The 24,915-nt window shown below is 38.4% G+C and overlaps 1 protein-coding gene across 1 annotated transcript in view; it reads right to left on the bottom strand.

The window, feature by feature from the left end:
• Nucleotides 1-24,915, bottom strand: part of ARHGAP10 (Rho GTPase activating protein 10) — a 155,016-nt gene that overhangs the window by 100,153 nt on the left and 29,948 nt on the right. The window contains exons 2-3 of the mRNA XM_040582414.1: nucleotides 13,182-13,277; nucleotides 13,037-13,098 (exon numbers count right to left, since the gene is read on the bottom strand). Of these exons, the coding sequence (XP_040438348.1) occupies nucleotides 13,037-13,098; nucleotides 13,182-13,277 (158 nt within the window). The remainder of the gene's footprint in view (nucleotides 1-13,036; nucleotides 13,099-13,181; nucleotides 13,278-24,915) is intronic.

Below are 24,915 nucleotides of genomic sequence, written 5' to 3'. Positions count from 1 at the left end.
CATAAGTCATTAAATCAAGAAACAAGAATTTTAGCTCACTGGGTGAGCATTCATCAGTGTACTTACAATAAATGGCCTCATATCCATATTAAAGAGAAAAAAAAAGTACACAATATGCCAGTATAAGACAGAAAACTGCAGCATATTAGATCTGGCCAGCAAATACGTTTTTTAGTTCACATGAAATATCACCAGAGATTGAGTGGAGTTAGGGTTTGGTTTGAGGCTGGTGCAAACAAGACTTCAATTTTAAACATGTTTGACAATTCAGCAAAGGTTGGAACTTCCGGAAAGCAACAGCAGCACAGAAAAGATAGTGAGAACATTGGAGATGTGGAGGAGCAGCAGGGTCCTTTCGGTCTCAGTCCTAAAGCAGACCCCCAGAGTAAAACATGTCCAGGACTGGGCTTAGCACAGCCACAGGGCTGAGCTGCCAGGAGTCCAGGCAGGGCTCCCTGGAAGCCCACCTTAGACACAACAGCAGAAGGCCTTCTCTCCCTCTACCCACACCCACCCCACCCCACCCCCCTCTCTGCCTTTCAAAGGTGAAAGGTGTCAGAGAAAACATTGCAGGCTTAAAACAGCCTGCTGGGACACTTCTGAAAAGCTCTTATCATAGAACACAAGAGGGATGTATTAGAGATCTGGCACAATACAAACCTGAACATCACTGTCTACCCCCACCCACCCCTGGAGCCACGCAGGGATTAATTTGGGAGTCATCGTGCCAATTCACTGTAACCAGAGCAACCAAGGCTTTTAAACAGACATGGCAGCATACTAACCTATGGAGCCAATTTGAAACCCAAATATCTGGCAAGCCTGGGCCAAACTGCATGCTGCACAGTCATCCACACAACAGAAACTTCCTAACTTCAGAGCACTTGTTCTCATGGCCCAAACTTTTTTTTTCTGCATCCATTTCCTGCTTTTGCCAAAAGCACTTAAAGCACTCTTCGGTGCACCCTTGGTGAGAGCAAAACAAAAAGGAAACCTCACAATTTTGTCTTCCAGAAGTGGACCAGGCTAACCATGACACAGAAGACCCTTATGTTTAGCTGGAAGGTGAGGGAAGGACAACAGTGTAACTGCTGCCATGTCCCCAGACCTGCAAAGAGAGATCCTGCAGGCTTCATCACAAAGATTTGAAAATGCTCTTGGTGGCTGGAGAACTATTTGTTCCCTGAGGTGACTCAGCTCCCACCAAATGAGAGACAGGGCAATCAAATGCCCAAACCAGGAGCTGAACTGTGGTTCTAGGATTTAGCCCACCTGTCAGCCTATGCACTATATCGTAACTACTCAAGCCGTTACCAAGAACCTCCACGGCAGTCTTTAGGATACTCAGGTTTTTCACGTTTTGTCAGGCCTCCAAAACTTTCCTTGGAAATTCTCAGGGGCTGAAAGGAAACAGTAATTTCAACTCATAACTGAAACAGTTTCCTGGGACACAGCAGAAGCACCTGAGGACTGAAGGATCTCTCCTTGCAGACCTCGATGATTCTCACAAGTCATAGTGGAGAACTGCTCATGGAAATCACAGAATAGTCCTATACTGGAAAACTTTTAAGAAGTTTAAGTTGTTTCTGCCAGTTTCTTCTATACTGACAAAGCAAGGGAGAAAGCTATGAGGCCTCCTCAGAGCAAAACTCATGAAAGGATGACACTATCTGCCTGGAAGAGCACCAAGGTTAGTGGAATAATTTAAAAGCATTTAAAGGTAGCAACTGAGCATTTAAATGGTCAGAAGTTTAAAAATAAGTTTCTAACGACAGGTTGCTTATTAGTCATTTGAAATTTTACACAAAAAGAAGTGAAACTTAAGAACAACAGGCAGTGAATGTATGTTGAACACGAAGTCCAAGCCCCAGAAAAGCATAGCACCTTGATGTAACCGAAAGAAAAACCACCAACACCCACCACAACAAAGGCGGCTGTGGTTTATAAACGAGCAGGGCTGACTGCAAATCACTTGGTCTGCTACACTCCTGTGCAACATTAACCATGGGAACCACTACAGGAATTTGTTTGAAGCAGAAAATAATCTTTAAATCAAAACGAGATGTTCCCTCAGTGACTGCCAACAAACAGATTCCACTGCTGCCAATGGTATGATAAGCCAGTAACTCTTTCATTAAAAGAAAAACAAGCCTCCCTTCCTTCCAAAAAAATACGTTTCTCATTTTACACAGCTTAAACTTTGTTAACAGATGCCATAAAGGTATTTATGATTTGTCACCCGTTTTGCTTTCTGTGTCTGGATTAAACAATGAGACTCTTGGGTATTTCTTCATGAAGCAGGATTTTGCAGATTTCTTTGTAGATTTTTGGTCATTCTCATAGAGCTTCATACCAGGCCCATATATAAGAATATAAGAGGAGTATTTCTGAATCACTGAAGTGAGCAAGTATGTCAGCTTATATGCATATAAACAGAAACTATCAACCAAGACACAACTGGTAAATTTAACCGAATTACAGAGCTGTTAATCTGACTGTCAGAAATAAAAATGAAGTTCACAATTGAAACATGCACAATTCTGGATTAAATAGGGAGACATTTGCACTGTTCTCCAGTGCTTATCATAAGAAGCTACAAAAAGTTGTGTAGTCATTTATATAACAAAAACATTATTTACACAGGTATTCATTCTAAGTTAGTTTATTTACAGTTTAGGAACTCAAAACACTTTTTCCTTTCCTTTTTTTTAAAAAAAAAACCCAAACGTGGTTAACAGATCAGTGGACAAAAAACCTAAATTTCTCCCAGTAAATAAGATAAGGATTGCTTGAATATATTTGTCATTATCATTTGCATCTTCCTTAAGAACTAAGTCCATATCAAAATGTGAAATTTCCAAGAAAAGTTATACTATGCATTTAACTTAAGTATTCATTAATATGAAATGGCATGTTCCTCCCTCTTTTTTCAACTTCTGTCTCAACTCCTAATTTTCATCCCTCTACTCCTTTAATCCTGGCAGATTATGACAACAGAAATGTACTATTTAAGGGGGGGGGGGGAATATCTTTCTTTTCTTCATATCTCTGATCAACCCAAACCTAACTGAAAGGAACATATACTCAATTTTAAAATCTGGCAGGCAAATTATGACAACTGTACATCACACTGGAATCCATGTAAAGAGGTCATGTCTCAGGTAGCAGTTATCTTAACCAGCTTTACAAATGTCAAAGTCTCAGGAATGCTTTAAAAAATGTTTAACCTCATATGCACACATCTCAGGCAGACAGTCTGAATTTGCTTATGCTAATCCTGTTCTATTTGCTGCACCTATGGAAAGGTCAAAGAATTTACTTAACTTCACCATAAACCTGGCAACAGCAGCAATAAAATCATTATTGCCACCATTGTCTCAGAGATCACTGTATCCAACATTTGCAACATCTTTATAAAGCAGACTTTCAGCTTTGTGTATACCTCCTAATTTCAGATGCCTTTACAAAACACCACCTGCTCAGGCAAAATAGTTTACAAAATGGTGACAATCTTGACTTTTCCAGCTCAATGTTCTTTAAATAAGTAACAGATCATAGGTTAAGGAGCCCAAACCAGCATTTCCTAGAGCAGCCCCCAAAGGCACAGACTAAAGCCATTAGCAAGTGCATTTACAGCCATTTGCTACTTCACCAGTTAAGTCAACAACATCCAACAGGTTACTTACCAGTCAGTGCCAGTCCACAAGATGACTCCATGTAGCCTGTTACTTCTTCCCTTCTCAGAGAAGACCTGAGCATAGCTGTTAGGGAGAAACTGCTTCCCCAAGCACCTCTGCCCTACGCACTGTAACCTGACAAACAACACCATCCACCAGCATTCAACACTTCTCATGCTTTCTCACTTTCCTGCGGTAGGCAGGAGTAGTCTCTCCTAAGTTTCGGCTCCCCTTGCAGGTACAACCAGGCTTGTCTTGCAGAGGAGGAAGGCTGCTTGCATGGGCTGTAAAGCAGTATCAACCCACAAAGAGCTGTCCCAGAAGCTCAGTCCAGCCCCTGTGGCTAAAAAGGCTAGACCAACCTAAGTTAATCAAAATTTGTTTTGCTTATTAGACAAATGCAGCAGTGGCCTCCCAACTTTCATCCATAAAATGTCCTTAGACCTCAGCCTTTACTGGAAGAACTGGAATTTACACATTGCTCATCAACAGCTCTAGAGGCAAGGTAAATATGAACACTGACTCTGCTCCATTTCGAATCTAAGCATCCTCCCATACAAGACAGGTTCACTGAGAAAGAAGAACAAGAAGCCATAAATATACACCTTGCTGCAGACTGCATAGCAACACAGGAGTGCCGAGTTCCTAATTCTCATCCCAGGAACTGGAATGCAAATTAGATGCCAAACAGAAAAGCAGGTTGTATGTTTCCCAGTGCACTGACTCAAAAGATTTATTTGTAGACAGGGGCATGATTGTTTCTCCTCTCAACAAAGCAGAGACAGAGGCTGCCAGTCAGTAAGGCAGAGCTCATGAAAACCAGCAAGTGTCAATGAAACTAGATCTGAGAAGGAAGTTTTGCCTTACTGAGTGCAACAAAGAATGCAGAAAGGAAGACATACCTAGCAGTGATTCAATAACAAAGTAGCTAACATTGCTGTTGAATAAACAGATTCACTTTCTAATAAAGAAATTTATTACCTACAGCTGCACTTCTGCTTACAGAGGCTATAGCCCTTCTGTGTTTTTCCCATGAAACTGCAACATTCAGCCTAATAAAAAAAAGCTGATTCAGATACTTCCTATGTTGAGGGAGAGAAAAATATATACAAATTGGGTATTCCTACAAGAAGGTTTCCTGATTCACATAGTGATTTGTTACTGAAATTTCTCAAGCATTAAGATTTATGTCTGAAATCCTGTATTATGTAATTGTGCAGATTCAATTTCACTACTGAAGACATTAGATGTTACTTGCAAAGCCTTAACCTCTATCCTTTCTTTTCCCATGAGAACATGATTTGCTCTTACAGTTACTTGAACGTGCTCCCAACTAATGGCACAGTCAACTCTCCTGCCAGTATGCCCTGCAGACAGAGTGGTGTATCTCCCTAACCACTTCTCAGTACTAGTTTTGTATATAACTGGAGCACTGATTGCAGTCAGCGCAACCATACCCAAAACTCATTTGTTTTCAAATGCAAGTTTTCTTCTGGTAAAAGACTCTGGATGCTCTAGAGCTTTCCTTGTAGCTTTACAAACATAAATAATTAAATGCCCTCAGCCACATATTGGGATTACAAACATGGATGTTTGAGGTTTTTGGGTTTGGGGAATGGAGTCTATAGACTAAAGGATTTTTAAGGGGGTCTCATAGCACATTAATACTCGTGCATCTTTGCATGTGTGCAGAAGCTGTAAAAAAGAAGTGACATCCACTCCTCTGGATTCACTTGCTGTGGAGGAAGGCATCCAGTAACAAGTGTCAGGCGGACAGACAGATCTGTCTTTCAGACAATCTATTTTGTACATTTCTGAGATGCCAGGAGGCACCTGAAACAAAACAAATCACCTTCCTCTTAGGTGTTCCAGAAAACAATCCCCAGGGTTTGGTAAGACTGGCTACTTTCTCAAATTGTTCCAGAAGGAATTTCCTAGACCATTGGTCCATTGCCCCACAAGCCACGATACAGGCAAACTCCTGTGCTATGCACTTCCTAGCTCTTTTACAGGCAGCAGCCTTGGCTTACAGAGACTATAATAGCAGGATCAGTGAGTCCTCCCTTCTAGTCAAAGGTTATTTCCTGTTCAGTGGAAGTTTATGACTAATCTAAAGGACAGACAGCTAAAAATGCATCCTATCCGCTATGCTGCGCTCTGCTTTGAAAGATTGTTTGCATTGCTTCACTTGCCATGAAACTGCTGACCTCAAAATTAAATTGATATCATAAGCAAACAATGCAAACAAAGTCTTTCATTTTTTTAAAAAAGGTATTTAAATTAAGACAGTGGAGTTTAGTAACAATTGCTTTCTAAAAAGCTATTTAATAGTCCTGGCTTTCCAGCAAGTTTATTCTTATGAAATACATTCCACTATAAAGAGAAAAATACTACAAAGCCATAAGCGTAATGAACAGGAAAAGAAACAGAGTTTCATGAACAGCAGCAAATCAGCTTTTCCCCATCTGAAGTGGAAGAAAAATGTGGATAACTCCTCCAAACAAAGATCTTCCCTTAGCAAATCCAATACACAAGAGCTGAACAGCATGACACACCAGAACATAAGTCTGGTTCTTGTATGAGCAGATAATCACTTCCAGTCCACGCTTTGAAATCACTGGCCATATAAAACTCTTGACAAGACGAAAAGGCTGCTCAGGAAAGCACATAGCATAATGCCCATTTTCTTTGTGCATGGCAAAGCTCATCGCTAAGCAAAAGGATGCCACTGAAAAGCAAAGAATCTAACAGCTAACAACAGCTTCAGTGTTCAGTCAAGAATGAACCGCTGGATTATTGTCAGCACTGTCCTCTCCAAGAAACAGTGGTGTTATTAACAACCAGAAAAACCAAACTGGTGACAGTTTTACAATGCAAATTCCAAACATTTCCCATTGATGAAATAACAGAATGAAAATTCTCTAGTGAGTTATGTTGATGCATGTGAGACCACAAAGCTGTCTGGAAAAGGCAACTAGTGGTAACAGAACTTTTCAGACATATTCACTCAGAGGTGGCAGGAATGCACCCAGAACTGGCTTTTTACTTTTTTTTCTATAGTATAGAAAACAGTCATGTTTGTTTTATAGATTAACACACACAAGCTCATATGTAACTCACAAAACAATTTCAGAAGACTGTATGTAACATTCAAAAATAAACAAATAAATAAAACAAACATTTGGTGTCAGGAAATCACCAAAACATAGAGATATGCCTGAAGCAGTTGCAGTTCTGTGTTCGTGTTCCCATATCGAAGTATATGACTGCCACCCAGCCTCATGCCATGCAGAGGAAAAGTGAAAGCTGGGCAATGAGATACAGCAACAATTGTTCTGCTTGTTTCTAAAATTGGAAAATGTTTTATTAAATTGATCAATTTGCACAAGGAAAAAAAGAATCTAAGTTCTCCAATTAACATAGTCAAATGTTGCTCCTGAGAAGTTCTGTTTTACCTGTGCCTCTGTCTCTGCATCTGAAATGTTTAATATGCTGTTGGCAGCCTAATTTTTCAGAAGTGGTCACCAATTATGTCTTCTACACTGTATTGGCAGATGTGTTTAGCAGCCTGTGCTGTCAGTGAACTTAAAAGGATCTGAACATATCAAATACTATATAATGCCTTGAACTCTTACTGAACAGATCTTGAATGCATCTTACATCCAAAACTACTGGATTATTTTTTTTTTTTACTTTACAACAGTGAGTAAACTGATTGCTCCTTCAGATTACTATGAAGATAGATTACAATTTATGGACTCTTAAAAACCTGTGTGCAGAGGACCAAAGAAAAGCTCAGAAAAATTAATACCATCATCTTCATAGCAAAGTGAACTAGTGTATATTAAATACAGAGTCACTGAACAAAATGTAATAGTAACCTATTCATGAACAGTGTTAAGTGAGCACTTAACCTGTGAAATAAATACTCATGCACTGAAATACTTCATCACAAGAGGTAATAAGTATACATAAGTGTATCTACATATTTGCACAGATTATTTAAATTCTACCTTTAACCTTTTGTGTGTATGTCTTTGAACCTTAACAAACTTCTTTTAACTTGGGAAACCACAACTGGGAAACCTCTCTCCCTCTTTTTCCTTGCCCCCACCCCCAAGAGTATCACGAAGAAAGAATAAAATGGTGACTTCTCTGAGGTATTTCTTTTAAAAACCCACAGAGAAACAGTTTCTCATGTTCCTGATATAAGCTGAGAATAATTCTGCTCTTCAGAGAGGTGCTATTTTGAATTTGATTCTGACAACCTAGTAAAACTAAGAAAGAATGCAAAAGGATTTTTGAGAAGCCAGGACTGCCAAGATACCTAATGGCATAAGAACAACAGTTTTTTGGGGGGAAGGGGGCGGGGGGGGGCACATGACAACGACAACAACCTGCAAAAAAACCATGAACAAAACAAAACAAAAAAAACCCAAACTATGTAGCATCTTTCCTCTGAAGATACCCAAAGGAACAGAAGTGTGCTAAAACTGTAGCAGGAAATAAAAGAGACCATATCAAAATAAAAAAAGCAAGTTTATATTGCCTTGGGGAATTACAGGAAACATACAGTAAGGTGAATATAATTGTACCAGAAATCCTATACAAAGAGAGACATGATGGAGTAAAAATAAAATACACAAGTACTTAGGGACAAAGTTAGAAAGACTAAGGTGAAAAAACATTTTATTTGGCAAGAGGCAAAGACGACTCTAAAGAATAGGAGTTCTTTATATGTATTGCAGAAAGCAGAGAGGAAGGAAGCTATAAAACCATTATTTAACTGGAAAGAGTTAAAACAAACCAGCAATTGACTGTAAGACAATAGCAGATTTTAATAACCTTCAGAAAGGAAAAAAAAAAACCTTAATTATAGCAAATCATCTAACAAAGGGGGGGGGGGGGAGAGAACGTACATTAAGGAGAGTAAAGATTTCTTAAGAACAATTGTATGTATTCCTACATTACAAAACTGAGGATTTAATCGCATTCAAGTCAAAAGGGGCTTTGCTTCAGAGTAGTTCAGGCACTCAGCAAAGCAAACTGAAAGGAGAGGCAGCAAGGTCCCAGAGCATGGTAGAAGAGCAAACACAGTAGCAACTTTAAAAGTGCTGCGGAAGAAGCAACCTGGTCTTAACAAATAAACCACAGGAATAATGAGAAAACAACATCCTGGTTGCAAACCTACCCTGAAAAATACCTGTTCAGCTAAGATGACATTTCAAGCATCATATAGGAAACTACAGCCAAGTTTCCTGCATGATCTAATTTTCAGTAGCAATTTATGGAGTGACTTACCAATAACTCCACCACACTAACATACATGTGGGATGACATAAATCCAAGAGAAAATGTCAATGCTTTCAGAAAGCAGGATTAAAATAATTTTGATATAAAAGACAGTTGGTCTAAACTCAGTATAATCCAACTGAATAAGGAAAAACACAGATGTAAAACACCACTTTGAAAGGGTAACAGTGAAAATACTACTATGAAGGAAAATGATTGGGTTTTACTCCATGACTACCGTAAAAAAGTTCCCAATGTGTTCCCAGGTTAACTTGCAGAAAAGGAGACTTAGGAAGGATATCAGGTGAAAAAAATGGAATAAACATTGAAGTAAAACTAGAGAAATCTCTAGACCTGGAACTTTTTTAAAGAATAGTTTAGACCAGCACTCATCAGGGATCATCAAGGTATACATGACCCTGACACAAGTCACACCTCTGGCACGGCTGCAGGTAAACGCAGCCAACTCACTCAGTGCTGGCATGGGAGTAAGTTAACTGAATAGGACATGAGACACTACTAAGCAGGACCTGAAAGATTGCTGGACACAGCCCGTAACTAGGGGAGACACTGACAAAAGTTACAGTGTTGTGAGGGCTGACTGGGCTTTCAGCATGGTTAAGGGAGAGTCATGCGAGAAACAGGTGAACTCCACAAGCAGCTAAAGGGCAGGATGAATGACCTCCAGGGAGGGAAAACATGCATAGCCAGCACATTAGGGTGACCGCACTGGTAGAGCCAAGTACTGCTGATAATACTGAGGGAACAGTACAAGCGCTATCAAATCTGGTTATGATTTAGCAAGACTGGAATCAACACGGAAAACTAACTAGGGGCAGGCTGGTCATTTGGCAGAAGACTGGGAAGGAGGAAGGGAGATATAAAGGTGGTAAAAAGAAAAGTAAAGGAAGAGGAAAGGGATAACAACCACAGGTGATGTACCTACCAGGCTGCCCCGCAATGCTCATCATTGCAGCTTACATGAGGGCAGCCAGCAAAGCCTGTTGTTCCGAGTCCATCACAAGAATCAAACCTGCTTCTGCTGTCAGGAAAACTGGGGCTGGGAGGGAGGTTTGGTGCTCTCCCTGGCAAGCAGGAAAATGACTAGGTAGTGAGACAGAGCATCTTGGCGTCACCGTGTCAGTGCTTGTTTGTCCCCAACCTTTTCCTACTAGCCCTGTGAAGTCCCCTTTCATCCCTGCACTTCCACAACACTTTCGTAGTGTCAAAGGAGCAGAATGTAAATCCTATGACTTCATTCATCCTTAACGTGTAAAAATAATTTCCAGAATATTCTCAGGGACAAAGTGAGCCATTTCCTATCTGCCTTGGGGAATGTCACCAATCTATGGTGCTATGGAAAAATGTAAATTATTTTTGTATTGGCCACTCTATAATAATTTCAATTAAGCATCTGGATTAATGCCAACTTCCCTTTTCACAAGTACCCAATCCTTTGACAGTCAAGATGTAATTTCAGCAGCCTTTGAAGGAGATGGGAGAAGTAGTAAAACCATGAAGTGCAAGACTCCAACATCTGAATGAAATTATTAATTATTCACCAAATAAATACTCATCAGACAAATGCCAACCAAAAAAGTAAATCATAAACACTAATAGAAAGTTTAATGGACTCTGGATTCACCACTAACAATATTTTCAGAAAATCATGAGAAGTGTTGATGATGAGTATTTAATTTCAGTTTAGAATATACTGTAATTGCAAATTTAAAATGGCACAGCAATATCTGAAATGCCCTTAGTTCTTTGATTTCTTTAATTTTTACGTGACTGAAATTTGTCTCCAATTCTGCACCGAAATCAGTGTGAGCAGTCCAAAACCTTCTTGTCATCTTCAAAATGGTAAGGGGAAAAATGCTCAATAAAGAGCATTCTTAACAAAGAAAAACGAATGCTTTTGGAAAAAAAAATGCTGCTACATACTCTCCATCTTAATAGAAAGTCTTTGGATGCCTGACCTGATTCCAAACATCTGTGAGTGCAACATGCTCTAATATTCTCCATGGGAGTATCTCTAGAGTTCATGCCACTTATAATATCCATTGAAAAGTCAAAATAAAATAAAAACAGTCACAGAATCAGCCACTGAATATTGTTTTTACCAGTCACCACACAATCATTTTCTCAAGAAACTTATGGCTACTGTTATATTAACTCACTCCAGAAATGATACATAATATTTCCTAGACTACAGATGCAATGAAAAGGCCGCGCATCTGGTAAGTCAAAGAATGTATTTTGTTTCTATTTGGAATTAATATTTGCCCCACAATATTTTATACTCCACAGTTTTTCGAACTGTCTCTGTTCTAACAAACGCTGCATTTCATCCTTTTCTTATCAAGAAAGTGGCATTAATTAGCTTTTAGTGTGATAATGTCTTCTGCGTAAGCATGGGTATCACACACACACACAAAAAAGTAATCTGTTTTGTGCCATTCAGTCTGAAAAACAGAAGCCTTTTACTATACAGACAGACAGCACTGGATTCTGAACAGCCTACTGTGTTGGTAATTATCACTACCGAAGATCTATCGATACAGTCACTGAAACGCGCTACGTAATTCTGAAGTCCTGAAGCTGACATGTCTCAAAAACCTGCTATCAAAATAGTGTGGAAAATAACACGACAGGCTATAAAGTATTTTTCACTGTAAAACTTCCAAAAGACTTACTAATTAGATGTAGCAACTTCATTAAAATAGTATACAGCTATGGATGGCAGGAAAAAGCAGAGTAAAGACTACACTTCAGAGTTACAAAAAATAAAAACAGCATTCAAACATACCTGAGCAAATCCCTACAACCTGGCAAAACAACTCGAGGTAGTGAAAAATTGCCTCTGCTATGTAAAGACAGCATTAGTCAGGAATGTGCAAGGAACTACATAGATTCTAGTTCTGACCCAAATGTGATTCCAGATCAGAACAGCATACCAGGACATAACATCGCACACCCAGGTAACCATGACTATTACTGAGCTGAGGACTGCCAGAAAGAAATGTTTAAAAAAATTGTTCACAACTTCTTTTTCTCACTTATCTACATACTCCTACACTGCAGGCACAGCTTCTGGCAGAGAGGAGCACAGAACACAGATTAGTTTCAGTTTCCTTTCAGCAATGCCAAGTGGTTGCTGACTTCCAGGAAGATAAAGATTTAACCACATAGTAAATACTGAGGAACATAATTGCTATCTAGGCAGATCTAAGTGCATTTCCTAGATGCAAGGTCTGACTACCCTCAGAAGAAAATTGAGTAGATGTAATCTGCTGTATGAATCCCCTCTCTAAAACAAAAGCTGGGCATACAACTGCAGAGGAGAACCCTGATACCACCCAAAAGGAAACCTTCCATCTTCTGGACAACTTAGGAATTCCATCTTCTGGACAACTTAGGAAATCAAGATAGCAAGGTGTAATGCAGAGGTCTCAGCCCACAGTCTACGTGGAGCCAACCTGACCCATATTACACTAAGACCCTAAGCAATCACAGGCATGTAAATAAAAAACACTCCCTTCTACACCACAAAGCAACAAAATGTTTGCAGGTGCAACCCTCCACCAGAAGGCTCAACTATAAACAAAAGGTTTGCAAGTCTGCTACTGCATCCAGCCAACAGATTGCATCCCAAATCCACACGTGTTGAAAGTGGAGCCACAGAGATTCTGGATCCAAATTTGGCCAACTTCCCAAACTTGGGTGTCCTGCTGCAGTATTTAGTCTTTCATCTTGTTTTTAACTGCAAATGGTAAACAACTTTATCATGGTTTTCCCATTAGCCCCAGCCATAAATTATCAGGCCACTAACATTTTAAATCAACTCAGTTATCTGTCCTTAGCGTAATAGCTGCTTTCTTTAATAAGAACTAGCTGCTGTCTGTAACTCTAGACTACAGAATCAGAGGCTGCACAATGACAGCTTTCACTGTATAGTTATTGGTATCAACATCTTGGTGGTTATCAAAGCAGGAAGCAACTTTAACTGACTTTCATCTTACTCTTTGCTATATATACAGCTTTTTAAAATTTTTATTGCAACTCACCAAAATTTCTCTTTGTTCTTCCAGATTTTTTAAGAAGTTTGAAAACTCATGAAGAGATGCATCTGTAATACAAAACCAGAAAAGTTTAATCATGTTGCAGGATGGCATGGCAAAATATAGCCACTTGTTACCACTTCTTACCTACCTATGTATCTTTCATCATCTGTTTCTGCATCACCAATGAATTCAAATTTGAAGTCTCTCAGAGAATGGGCAAATTTTCTCTGGGCTGCTGAAAGGTCTGCAAGGAGAAGAAAAAGTACAGAATGAACGTTAGGGCTGGTGGCTGGAAGATCCCCCTACTCCTAGAATAATCAACTTTGACAAGGAACTCAAGACAGGTCTATCTGTAGACATTACAAAACATTCAATATTGTCTAACCCTCTTCTGATCTCATCTGGGAATTTATCACGCAGATTTCTTTATACAAGGCTACATAGTAGAAAGCAAGTGTGATCCTGTGTACAGTGTTAGATATATTCTTAGACTTCGCTGTATCACCACTTAGGACACAGGCCATACAAACAGATCTGTAACTACAGAAGTTTAAGGCACAACACTCAAGAGTAAGTTATGCCAGCTGTATTACTCTGCTAACCTAAACTCGCCAGTACATTTGTCAGCACAAATAAGCATCTTAGGACTTTCTGTATACCCTATATAGATAGCTCTGCTAGTGAAACGTTTATACATAAACTATTTTGCACTGGAACTAGAAATCCCATGGAGTTAAACTATGCCAAAAGTTAGTTAACTTAAATGTGCAGTATTAAAATTATTTTTTTATAACTGTTTTGAAATATTCCTAAAACATTTTCTTCAAGTTTTACCTATTAGTGTTTGACAATCTGGGGTCAGAAGGCTGCACTCTTACATTTGTCAGGAAGTAATCACACACTATATTCAGCCACAACATCATCATTATAAACCCTTATTAAGATTTATAAAGCTGCAAATAAGCAGTGTGTGCACTTTTCTGTTGTGCTGACACATGCAGGTTAGGAATGTCATGAGTTCTGGAAGGATGGAATTAGTCAATGAAAAAAAAGGATGCATTTCCTGGTACACATCTAGCCAGTAGTAAAGGTTTTACTCACATTTTTGTTGTCAGCCAAGGGTAAAGACAATTTGAAATACTTAGTTAATATATAATCTTTTTCTTATCACATGCAGTTCTGAAGGGCTAAGAAAAAGTCTTTTAATGGAACAGCTAAGCATTTTGTTCTTTAATATTAACTGGTGCTATAAGACAAAAAACTTGGGCTTTTTTTGTTGCTCTTGTTTTGTTTAGGTTTAAAAAAAAAAAACACAAAAAACACCACACACACCTGCAAAAAAAACCCCAACTTTATGATAGGTCCTGCATCCAGCACACTGTATGTTTTATCATGTGTTACACTCAAGTACAACTTCAGCATACAATGCTGCACTGAAAGTCCAGTTCAACCACTTAAAAGGATAAGGTACAAATACTCTACAAACAGCAAGACAAATATTCCTTTCTTTTCAGCCATTTCTCATTAGTCCTTTCCTCATCTACTGTGTAACAGTGCCGCTCCCTGTGATACCACGCTGCCAGGTAACCATCTCACTTTTGCAACTGCTTTTAAAGTCTGCACATGTACCCTTCAACACATGAAACCACAGGATGCTGCACAGGGCTGAAGGAAGAAAGGCAAGAAGGTGGAAGGAAAAAGTAATATAATTGCCATGTAAAAGGAACCACGGGTATTTTAGCTCAAATGTTTTGTGGGCTAAAAGGCTGTTCACGAAGCAGACAGCAAAAGAAACAAGTTCTCTGGGCTGTGAAAGGCTTAAACATGGAAAACAACAAGATTCTTACACATCTAATGTTATGCTTATTTGTAAGCCAGGTCACAGCACAAGGTTGAAAAGAGTATATTTATGAGAGAATGGATCCAACAACAACACACAGTCCCAAACTTATTTAATTTTCTTGAATCTGATAATCCCTACCAAAGCCCTGTCATATGAGAGCAAGCCTCATGTTAAAGGAAGGAATTGTTTATTACATTTTCTCCCACTTGTAGAGGTGACGTATTCAAATAATGCAGAGCAAGGTAAATGTTAAGAGAAAGCATGCATCACCACATGCACACACATGCACACCCCTTTCACCTTCACAGACTGAAAGGTACTAAAATACTGAAGGGGCTACGGGCTCTGATGAGCCATTCTAAAGTGGTGCAAAACCTCCTGCATGGCTGCATAACCCACTGCTCCACCAAAAGCCAACTTTCTGGTGACAGTGACAGCAGACAGAACCTGTGCCCATGCCCTGACCCTTTCAGTGCAAAGACCAACATATTCAGCCAAGTTGAGAAGGGGCTGAATCAAAACACTAAGCTTCTCACAGGATCATAAAGCCACATTCACACATTTCTCTCTACTGAATCTGCTAAGGGAATGGAAATTACTAACCAAAGGGCTGGAAGCAGTAACCTTTTAACACATCAAAGCTACATTTGCAGTGTTCCTGTATTAAAGCCATGAAGACACATTAAATTTTTGCAACATCTTTCCACAAATCACATCTGAAACATTTAAAAACTGATCAAAAACATTTTGGAAAGCATCAAGGAGTGGGAGAAGGCTGGGAGTTTGAGACAGAGAAGAATGACCTGATGGGTCAAGAAAGCTGAAAATACCTGGTTATTGAACCAGTATCTAGAAGAAAAGGCAACAAAATAGAATGAGATTCTCTAACAGATTTTAAGAACTTGGCACTTTCAAAAAAAGTGAGAAGCCACTTATATGTGTGTGTGTGTGCATATATATATGTATATATGAAAAATAAAAAACAATCACATGTTGCAAGACATAACTGGGAAGAAAAAAATCCTCTGTCTGGGGGAGACTCCAGCCATTCCATTCAGACTGTTGCAATGATCAGAGTCCTAACTGTTGCCAAAATATGGAGTTTAATCCTGCTTAGTCAGCAGATGTTAACTGCAAGATTCATCCTCCAATGTTTATATATCATCCAACAGTCTTGTTTTATTTTACCTACATTTAAGGTCACATTCTGTTTTCGTTCCCTATGGCACAATAGCACTGGTCAAACATAAAACTAGTACCTTACTCAGCAGAACCACTGGTGCCCAGCTATTCACAGGAATGGAAGAGTCTCTGATCTGCCTTTTGCTAAACTAAAAGAAACAAGACTGAGAATCAAGTAGAAATGGAGAAAAACTTTCTTAAAAGGTCAGAGCAAGAATACTGAACTCCTTTTGCTACAGCACAGAAAAAATTATGAGGATGGTAGGTAGACTCAAAAAGATAACACAGACCTGTGCTGGATTTTCTTGACACCTTACAACCATGGCCAGAGGGAGACACCATGACCATCTGCATTTAAACCTTGCACTTTGAGGCAAACAGCATGAAACTGCTCCAGTATTTTCCCTGATTAATTCTACATATTCTACAGTATGTACAAATGCTCACATAATTATAAGCATTTATAAAACTCTATATAAACAAACTAGATGCTGATATCATCATAAGTACTATACTCTCTTACTATGGTGTTACAATTTAAATATTGAGCATTGTTGCTTAAGTTAAAATTTCATAAACATAACTTGGCTTTCTGCCATCCTGCGTTAGAAGACCTTTACTACAGCAAAATTACTCAGCTGGCAGTGACAGATACATTCCAGTACTGTTCCACATCAACATTAGAGCTTGCAAGATCAGTATGTGCTATATAGTAGAGTGTAAAAATATATGGATTCCAGCTACATGTATTAGAATAAGACAGTATAAGTACAGTAGTACGTATCAAACAGGAAACCAGTTATGCTGATTATCTGAATAATGCTGTAGCCTATTAAAAAAATGCAGTGAGAACTTAGGGGGCCAGGAAGTAATTATATTATTCCCTTTAATCTCCACATTCTACCCAGTAACACCAAACAAAGATATAGGAATACAGTAATAGGTTTGTTGATTGTTGAAAGCTGCCGCTATCTTTTAAAGGGAGGAACAGGGCATTCAAGATCAAAGGGCATTTAAATATCAACAAAATACTAACACTCTTTCCTGAATAAAAGGTAATCCTGGCAAACCCATAAGGCAGAGTCATTTCAAAGACTGACTTTCTTAAAACACTAAAAGAAATCAAGCATCTGCTAGATGTTTTAATCAAAACACTGAAGAGAAAGACAGACACGTCTCCAAAGAGATAAAGGAGGGACATAAGGACACCAGGGCATTGCACTTTCTGTCTTTGTTAATGTTCGTATCAGTACACTGTATTTTTTTCCCCATGTTTGAATGTAACTACTTTAAAATAGACCACAAGAAACAGGAGCAGCTGCCAGATCCCACATTTTGCTCTGAAACGTTTCAGTAACAAGTGCTCCTGTCAGCTCATCCTGTGCCAGATGCACTGCCAGTGCCCCACACAAATACCTCTATATTCTTTCATTTGCATCTGGAGGAAAATATTTTTGTTTCTTATCTGAGTTGAGCTGAGCCAACACGACACCATGAGTTGCCAGCCCTCACTTACAGCACCAGACTCCAATCGCTCCCTGTAAGATCAGTACGAACTTCAGTATTAGCCACTTAAACTAAACTTCTTGCACAGAACAAGGCAATATTGCTTCCTAAGGCTATCCTAGATCTCTTTTGCATGGCAGGAGAACCACCTGTTTGTAACAGCCTTTTGTATTACTGTTAATATTTTTCTACAGCAAAATACAGATTTCTACTTCAAGCATCTGTATCATGACAATTCTTTAAGAAGGGCATCACCATTCCTCATGCTCTACTACAAATGTCATTGACGAACAGATACGCTCCAGGAATGACAGATTTCTAGTGGCTTTATTTAACATGGGTTACAATTGCTCTGGTCTTATTCAAAAATATTGTCCTCAAAAAGCTAAAAGGTTAACAAATACTTAGATTTAACTACTAAGCTCATCTTCAACCTACATTATTACATTAATGACTAATATTAGACTTCTTGATCTATTTTCCTTGCAGTAGGCCAAGATCAGGCAAGCTACACACCGTTGTGAAGCAAGCAAGGACAAGCTGAGTGAGTCGGCCTCTCCTCTCTTCATTCCAGGCATCTATCCCACTTGCAAGAGCTAACAAAGCCGCTTCAGAGGAACAGGGTACTTCAAATATTTTGTCCAAGGGCTGCAAAATGGACTTGTATGGCATTTCATACAAAACGTGCCATCTCAACATTTACAAAAGCAACAGAGTGTTTCTCTTCTGTGTCCCCTTCAGCAAGGTGAACAATGAATCTAATATAATCCACAACACTGAGAACATGATCAGGATTTAGTTATTACCTTAGTAAAGTGGATAAACAGGATTTACTTATCAACTTAGCAGACACAAGCCATGTGGCAGATTCTTAAAAGCAGTAACATGTTTCAACTCCTTAAAACCAAATAAACTATTTACTACTCATTTTTATCTGGTTAGTACATCGAAAGAACCATCAAACCAGAATAAAATTACAACAAAGCTAAAACACAAAGTTATTCAATCCCCTCCAAAACTAGAATGGAAATTAAGTTCAAAGACTACAAGGTTCCTGGAGTCCCATTTTGACAATGTCATGGTACCCATGGCAATTCCCGAGTTTCTGAAAGCTTAGCAAATGTAGGTATGAGGATTAAAAATTAACTCATTACTGACTTGTCAAGTTGCCCAGCCCTCGCCCTCCCCCCCCCCCGCCCCAGCATAATACAGTAAGCATATTTGGACCATCCCACATCTTTAAAATGGCCTCTCTCCGTTTCAGTTTAATCAGCTATCAACACAACATTCTGTTCCTGCTGGCCTGAAGGCACCTTTCCAGCCACAGGTCCTGAGGGTCCAGCAGTTGACAGCTTCACACTCTCCACATTCATATGCTCAGGTCTGAGACAAATCTACATCAATTGTACCAAAGTTACAATGTGTTTTATTATTTACTAAAAAAACACAGAAATCTGGTGTCAGAATGAAGTTACTCTAGATCAAGTTCACATGCACACACACACAAATGAGTTTAAATTTTCAAAATACAAAAAAAAAAAATAAAAGGGGGAAGAGCTATCAAACTGCAGCAACAATATTTTAGGAAAAGTCTTTCAAATTTTAACATGGAAGGGTTTTCATTACCAAATAAAAAATAATAATAATAAAATAAAAAAAAACAACAAGCTTTGCATTTCAGCAACAAACAGAAAAAAAGAAATTGCAAGAATAAAACAAACAAAGAACCCGCACCCTAAGGTCAACAAGAAATTAAAAACAATTTCAGGAATCTTAAGCACTAATGGAAGTTTTCTTTTTAACTTGTCAAAAATAGGAATTAATGTCATTCTTTTGTTACACTAGAAGTCCAAACTTTGTCACAACTCTCCCAACTAATGATAACTGAAAATGAACACCTAGAAGCCAAAAAAGAAAAACATGTTTTTTATTGTCCAATCTAAGGAAAAGACAGAAAACTGAATACTGGAGCAATGAATATCATTCTTCAGAACAGTGCCTCTGTTAGGAATTGACTGGTCTTAAAAGTTCCTTCCACAGTGCTTGACATCCCCTATTACCAGTTCTAGTGCATGCTGAGGTCATTAATTGTGGTATAATTATGTGACAAGTAAAAACATGTTGTTTAGCCTGAACAAGCCACATGTAAACGGCATGACAGAGATATTCTATCCTTCTCCCCACTTGAGAGAGAGATCCATGCAATTTTTGCAAGATTTCTGTTTCAGATATTACTTATCATATTTTATGATCTTCCTCCTTTCAAATGTATAATCCCTTAGTCTAAATGCCACTATTCCCCACATCGATCAAAACAGGCAACTTTAATAGTTTTCAGATTTTAGCAGAGCAGAATTTTATTTTCATAAATATGCAAAATGTTCTAGATGCCATAACCTCCAACCATTGTTTTCTCCTGTACAAAGTATGCAGTATAACATAAAACATATCATCTTATCTAACTAGCTTCTCTAGTTCTCCAGCTCCTACCAGTGAGAATAGATATAACTCATTTCTCCTTTTTCTACCCTTGCAAAGTACAAGGGTACCAACTCCACATTCCCCCACATCAAGAAACAACTAATTAACATGTTAATTATGATATATGAAATATCAACAAAGTAGCATCTTATAGAAGTACGTGTAAACTGCCAAATCATGCTGGTATTGTCCCTTGGTTGCATCACATCATCTTGGGCTCTGGTTATGTGCCTTTTTAGCTGGATCTTTGAAATCACCAAGCCAGCCCTACTCTATCCTGCCAAGGGCATTTTCCTTTTCACATCACAGGCATTAGGCAAAACAGCATATTTAGTGTCTCAGCAGAGATAAGGTTCTCCTAGAGCATGTCCCACAGCTCTTACCAAAAAGTGCACCCTTCTGCCAGCTCAGATGGTAACTAAGTCAGTTCTGCACTTCAGGAACACAGCATAAGTTACAACTTATGAAAGAAAAAGACAAGCTACAACCCTGCCAATAAATTCACTGGTTCTGGGGTGGAGAAACATTCCTGCAACCACCCTGACACAAGACCTGTATCCTAAAGATTCTGCTGAAGGGCCAGGCAACTGTGATGTAAGTTATTGTGGAGTACCACAGAGATAATTCTCTTGAAAGGAATCATAACCATCTTGATTCTCACAACCTCCATGTGCTTGACCATAAAATAGATGAGAAGTAGTAAATTAGAAAGCAAGGACTAAAAAAAACAAATTTGCAATGCAGCAAACTGTGAGCATTCCACCAAATTTATACAGTTTCCAAAGATAAAAACTAGCAGTTCAGGACTTGCTGCAAAAGTTTCCCTCTATCATATACTGCACCAAAAGGCAGCAAGATGGACATCAATATTATGTATATAATCTGTTCCCAAAAACAAACTCTGCATCAATGCAGAAGCAACAGTTTGAATACACAATACAAAACCAGTTGTACCATCGAAGCTTTCACTAGTAAAACTTTCTACAATACCTTCAGCTCTGTAAGTAACACAGACCCAGGGACTGTCTTCCAAAAGTGACTGAATTAGAAAACATGAGATGAAAACATCCCTTTTCAGAGATCAGCATTTTACTATTATCATAAAGATGTATGAATTCAGAAGATGAGATTACACTTCTAGTAGTGAACTGACTAGCAGAAATTTGAAACTGACTTAAGTCCTTCATAAGATAACTCTGATCATTAAATGGAACATAAATTTCCAGATATTGTATTCTTCAATTCAAATTCTTGTCAAACACCACGGATTTGAAGGCCTTCCTGCATTTATTCAGGGTTGCTTTACTCATATTTATTCTGTAGGATGACTATCTTGCTGTTTCACAAACCATTTATAACCTCAATGAGGCTACTGATGTCTCAAGGACAACGTACAAGCAAGCAAGGGTGTTCAGTAGCAAGTAAATCAGAAGACCATGCTGCTTAAAGGTGAAAAATTGTGCTAGATAACTGAAAACATTCTCCTCAACTGCAAAACTCTGTAAAAAGAAACAAAGTAGTTAGAGAAAAAAAAATAAATCTGTTTATTGTACAGATACTTATCCAACATCAGGATTCTGAATGTTTTAATTCTGGAGTATTGCTTTATTTCCCAGACAATAACTATAATGTTTACATAAAACAGAAAATACTGTGTTGAAATATTACTTTTATTTTAAAATAAAAGACCGACTCACTGTTGGGCAGAAGCTCAATTTCACCATTTAATTTTCCAACTCATAGAAGTGTTTTGTGGTTGGGGCAACGCCACATAACCAAATCTATACTCTGAATATGGACAACAAAGCATTAACCCCTCACAGCTCATCTTCAGTGACATATATATTATCCAAATTCAGAGTACTTTATTTTTCAAAACCCAAATAACTAATAGGACATGTCTACCTAATTTCTTCAGTCATCAAAACTGACTCATGGCAGTCAGGTAAAGCTGATCTATCAACACAGCAGGATGACCTGACCCATCACCAGGGCACAGAGATTTCCCCCTTTCAAGAAACAGGACTGACTTCATTATTTGAAGTGTGCTGTCTTAGAAAGCACATGTGTATCCAAAGCTTCATGATGTTGAGAAAGTTGGAGGGGGAGCACAGCAAATGTGCCAGCTTGCAGGTTTGTCACATAGATGTGCCATAGAGCATGAACATAATCTCAGAGAATTCACATCCAATAGTTTGAGCGAGATCTTTTTTTTCCTCCACAGCAGTAAGCAGGGGAGGAAAAACAAACACAAAGCAACCTTTCCCCGCAATTTATCGCTAAATTAATCCCAAAAAGGTTTTCATGTAATAAAGGCCTTTTTCCAGACAGCACTCTGCCTGCTAAGTTCCAGCCATCTGCAAACAATACAAGCATTAATACTTTTCACGAGAAGTCAGAAGACAACTCCATAATGGGAAGTGAACAGCCAAAACGCAAGGAGAGCTGGTAGCCACCTCCCCAGTGACTGACTAGAGCAAGAATTTTTATCATCTTTAAAAGCACATACTGTTCAACTGGTGGTTTGAAATATTTTAAGAAGTTATATATCAAGTCTCCAGAAATACCAACATTAAACACAAAAACCTTGGGGGGGGGGAAAAAAAAAAAAAAAGAAAAAGAAAAAAAAAGAAAAAAGCATCATTCAGAATGTTTTCTCCCTTCAAAATGGCAGGTATCTCAAAACATTGTCACTTGTATACAATTACTGCCTGTCTGAACAGTTGCATGTGTAGACAAAAACCCACCAGGAGGTAAAACGTGCAAGATACTATGATGTCTCCACAACAAAACACGTCCAAACATGCACTCAGCGCTCCTGCACACATACAATTAAGACTGTTACATGAAATGGCTACCAAATACTTTGTCATCAGTAAGACCATAAAAGGTCCAGAAAATAAAGTTACATTTTCACAAGTTCCTCTGCTCATGAGTCATGAAAATTAAGCAAAATTCTTCCAGTAGGCTGAGAAAGACCTTAGATAGCACAGCTTTATTTTCCCACATGCAACTGGATTCAAGTGGGAGAGGATGGAGAAAAACACAATGAGGAATCAGACAAATGAGCAGCTGTGATCTATAATTCAACAAGTAATGGTCAAGTGCCCAACCTTAGAGCTATTTATTTATTTATGAAAAGGTGAGAGTATGACTGCATTTTGGGAAATACTTGACAATTTAGTGCATTTCCACACCAAAAAAAAACCCTTAAAATCCAAATTAAAAACGTAGAGGGTAGGAATTCTGGAAGGATTTGCATTAAACTCCTTTTATGGAGGTATAGACTATTTTGTCCACTATAGGCAAGCCAAGATGAATTTTCAGCATCAAGAAAGATGGGATGACCACAACAGGCCCCTGAAGAGAGAAGAGTTCATGAAGAACTTTGCTGAAGCTAGACACAAAAGTGAAATGAATCCAAGTTTTGACAGAGAAAACAGCTGGCAGCAACTGTGGTGCAGAGAACAGCCTGTACTTACGTCATATATAGCTTCCAGAAAAGGCAGCAGACAGCATAGTAATGCTATCTAGCTAAACTAGATACCCAAATTACAAAAAAGGGTTTACTGCACACTTTTCCAAACCTGTCAAATGGGGGTTTTAAGTGTAAAGCAACATAACAGTTGTGTGCCAAAAGGAAATTTTTCTGATAGCTCTCACACAAGCTGTATCTGGCTAAACCATATGAACCTTCTAATTAGGTCAGACAAAAAAAAATATGTACACACCGGAGTATTTCAACACCTATATACTAGGTACAGCATTCCTTTAAATAGATAAAACCAGCAGAAAGCACTAAAATACATGAAATGTGAAAATAAAGTATAAGCTTCCTACTGCCCTTTCACTGTTCTCGCTGTTGCTCTTTTAAAGTTGTTGCTAGAGGAAGCCCTGATGCTCCAGCATCATTTCACCTGCCAGCTTCTCTGATCATTGAAATTCATTTGCCTGGGCAAATGAATAAAGTTATTGCTCCTGCCATCAATAACTGCTAATAGAGCTTGCCAGGAAATATTTATTTAGGTATTCAACTATGTAGTATGCCAAAAGAGAAACTTTACTCATCTCTGGTCTGGACAGTTGTGCAATATTCGATCTCTATGTGCAAAGAAATCCTGTAATCATCCTGTCATTTTCCAATTAGAAATTTTATAAGAGGCGAACAAATCAACTGTAGATTATTACTATGTATGTAAAAAGAGACACCCAGTCAAAGTCACTAAGCATGTGAAAGCCTCACTGGGATTTCAGTATGCTTCTCCAAAGTGGCAATTGGTTCCCAAATCAAAGATCACTAAATGATCAAAACCCAAAACAAACAATTGAGCAAAAGCAATTTGGGATAGTCAAAAGCAACCAGCATATCCTTGTGAGAAGCACAAGGCATGAAAGAAACACCTTTCAATCCTACACAACTATACCAACATAGCTTTGGTACAGGCAAGAAACAAAGCCATTTGTTTAGTCTTCTAATGCAATTTTCATATTTCAATCTGTTTTCCAACAAAAGACTTACAGTATATAACACAGAATATTTTTTAGGTTACTTACATCTTTTATGCTTTGACACAAGAATTAGTTTAAATTTACCATCTCTCTTTTAGAGCAAAGTCAAGCTGGTTTTGTTTCTAAATGAGCATAATGTGTAAAATCTGACAGTGAAAGCACTAGCCTACATAATTGTTTTGATTTTTTCTTAACTGTTTCAGCTGCATTGCTATGTACTCTGCATTTCTGATATAAGGTGTTCTCACAAGAGAAAAGATAATGCTGTTTCTTGCATAAGTTGAGCAAAACTGTGAAAATATTCACAACCTCCCTTAGAAGCTACTATGTATTTCCTGCACTGGAACTGACTATTCTCACC

This window comes from Falco naumanni, chromosome 1, assembly GCF_017639655.2.
Source record: "Falco naumanni isolate bFalNau1 chromosome 1, bFalNau1.pat, whole genome shotgun sequence".
In the NCBI taxonomy this organism is placed as follows: Eukaryota; Metazoa; Chordata; class Aves; order Falconiformes; family Falconidae; genus Falco; species Falco naumanni.
The sequence above is the reverse complement of the archived record's forward strand: the minus strand, read 5'-3'. Positions and strand labels throughout refer to the sequence as shown.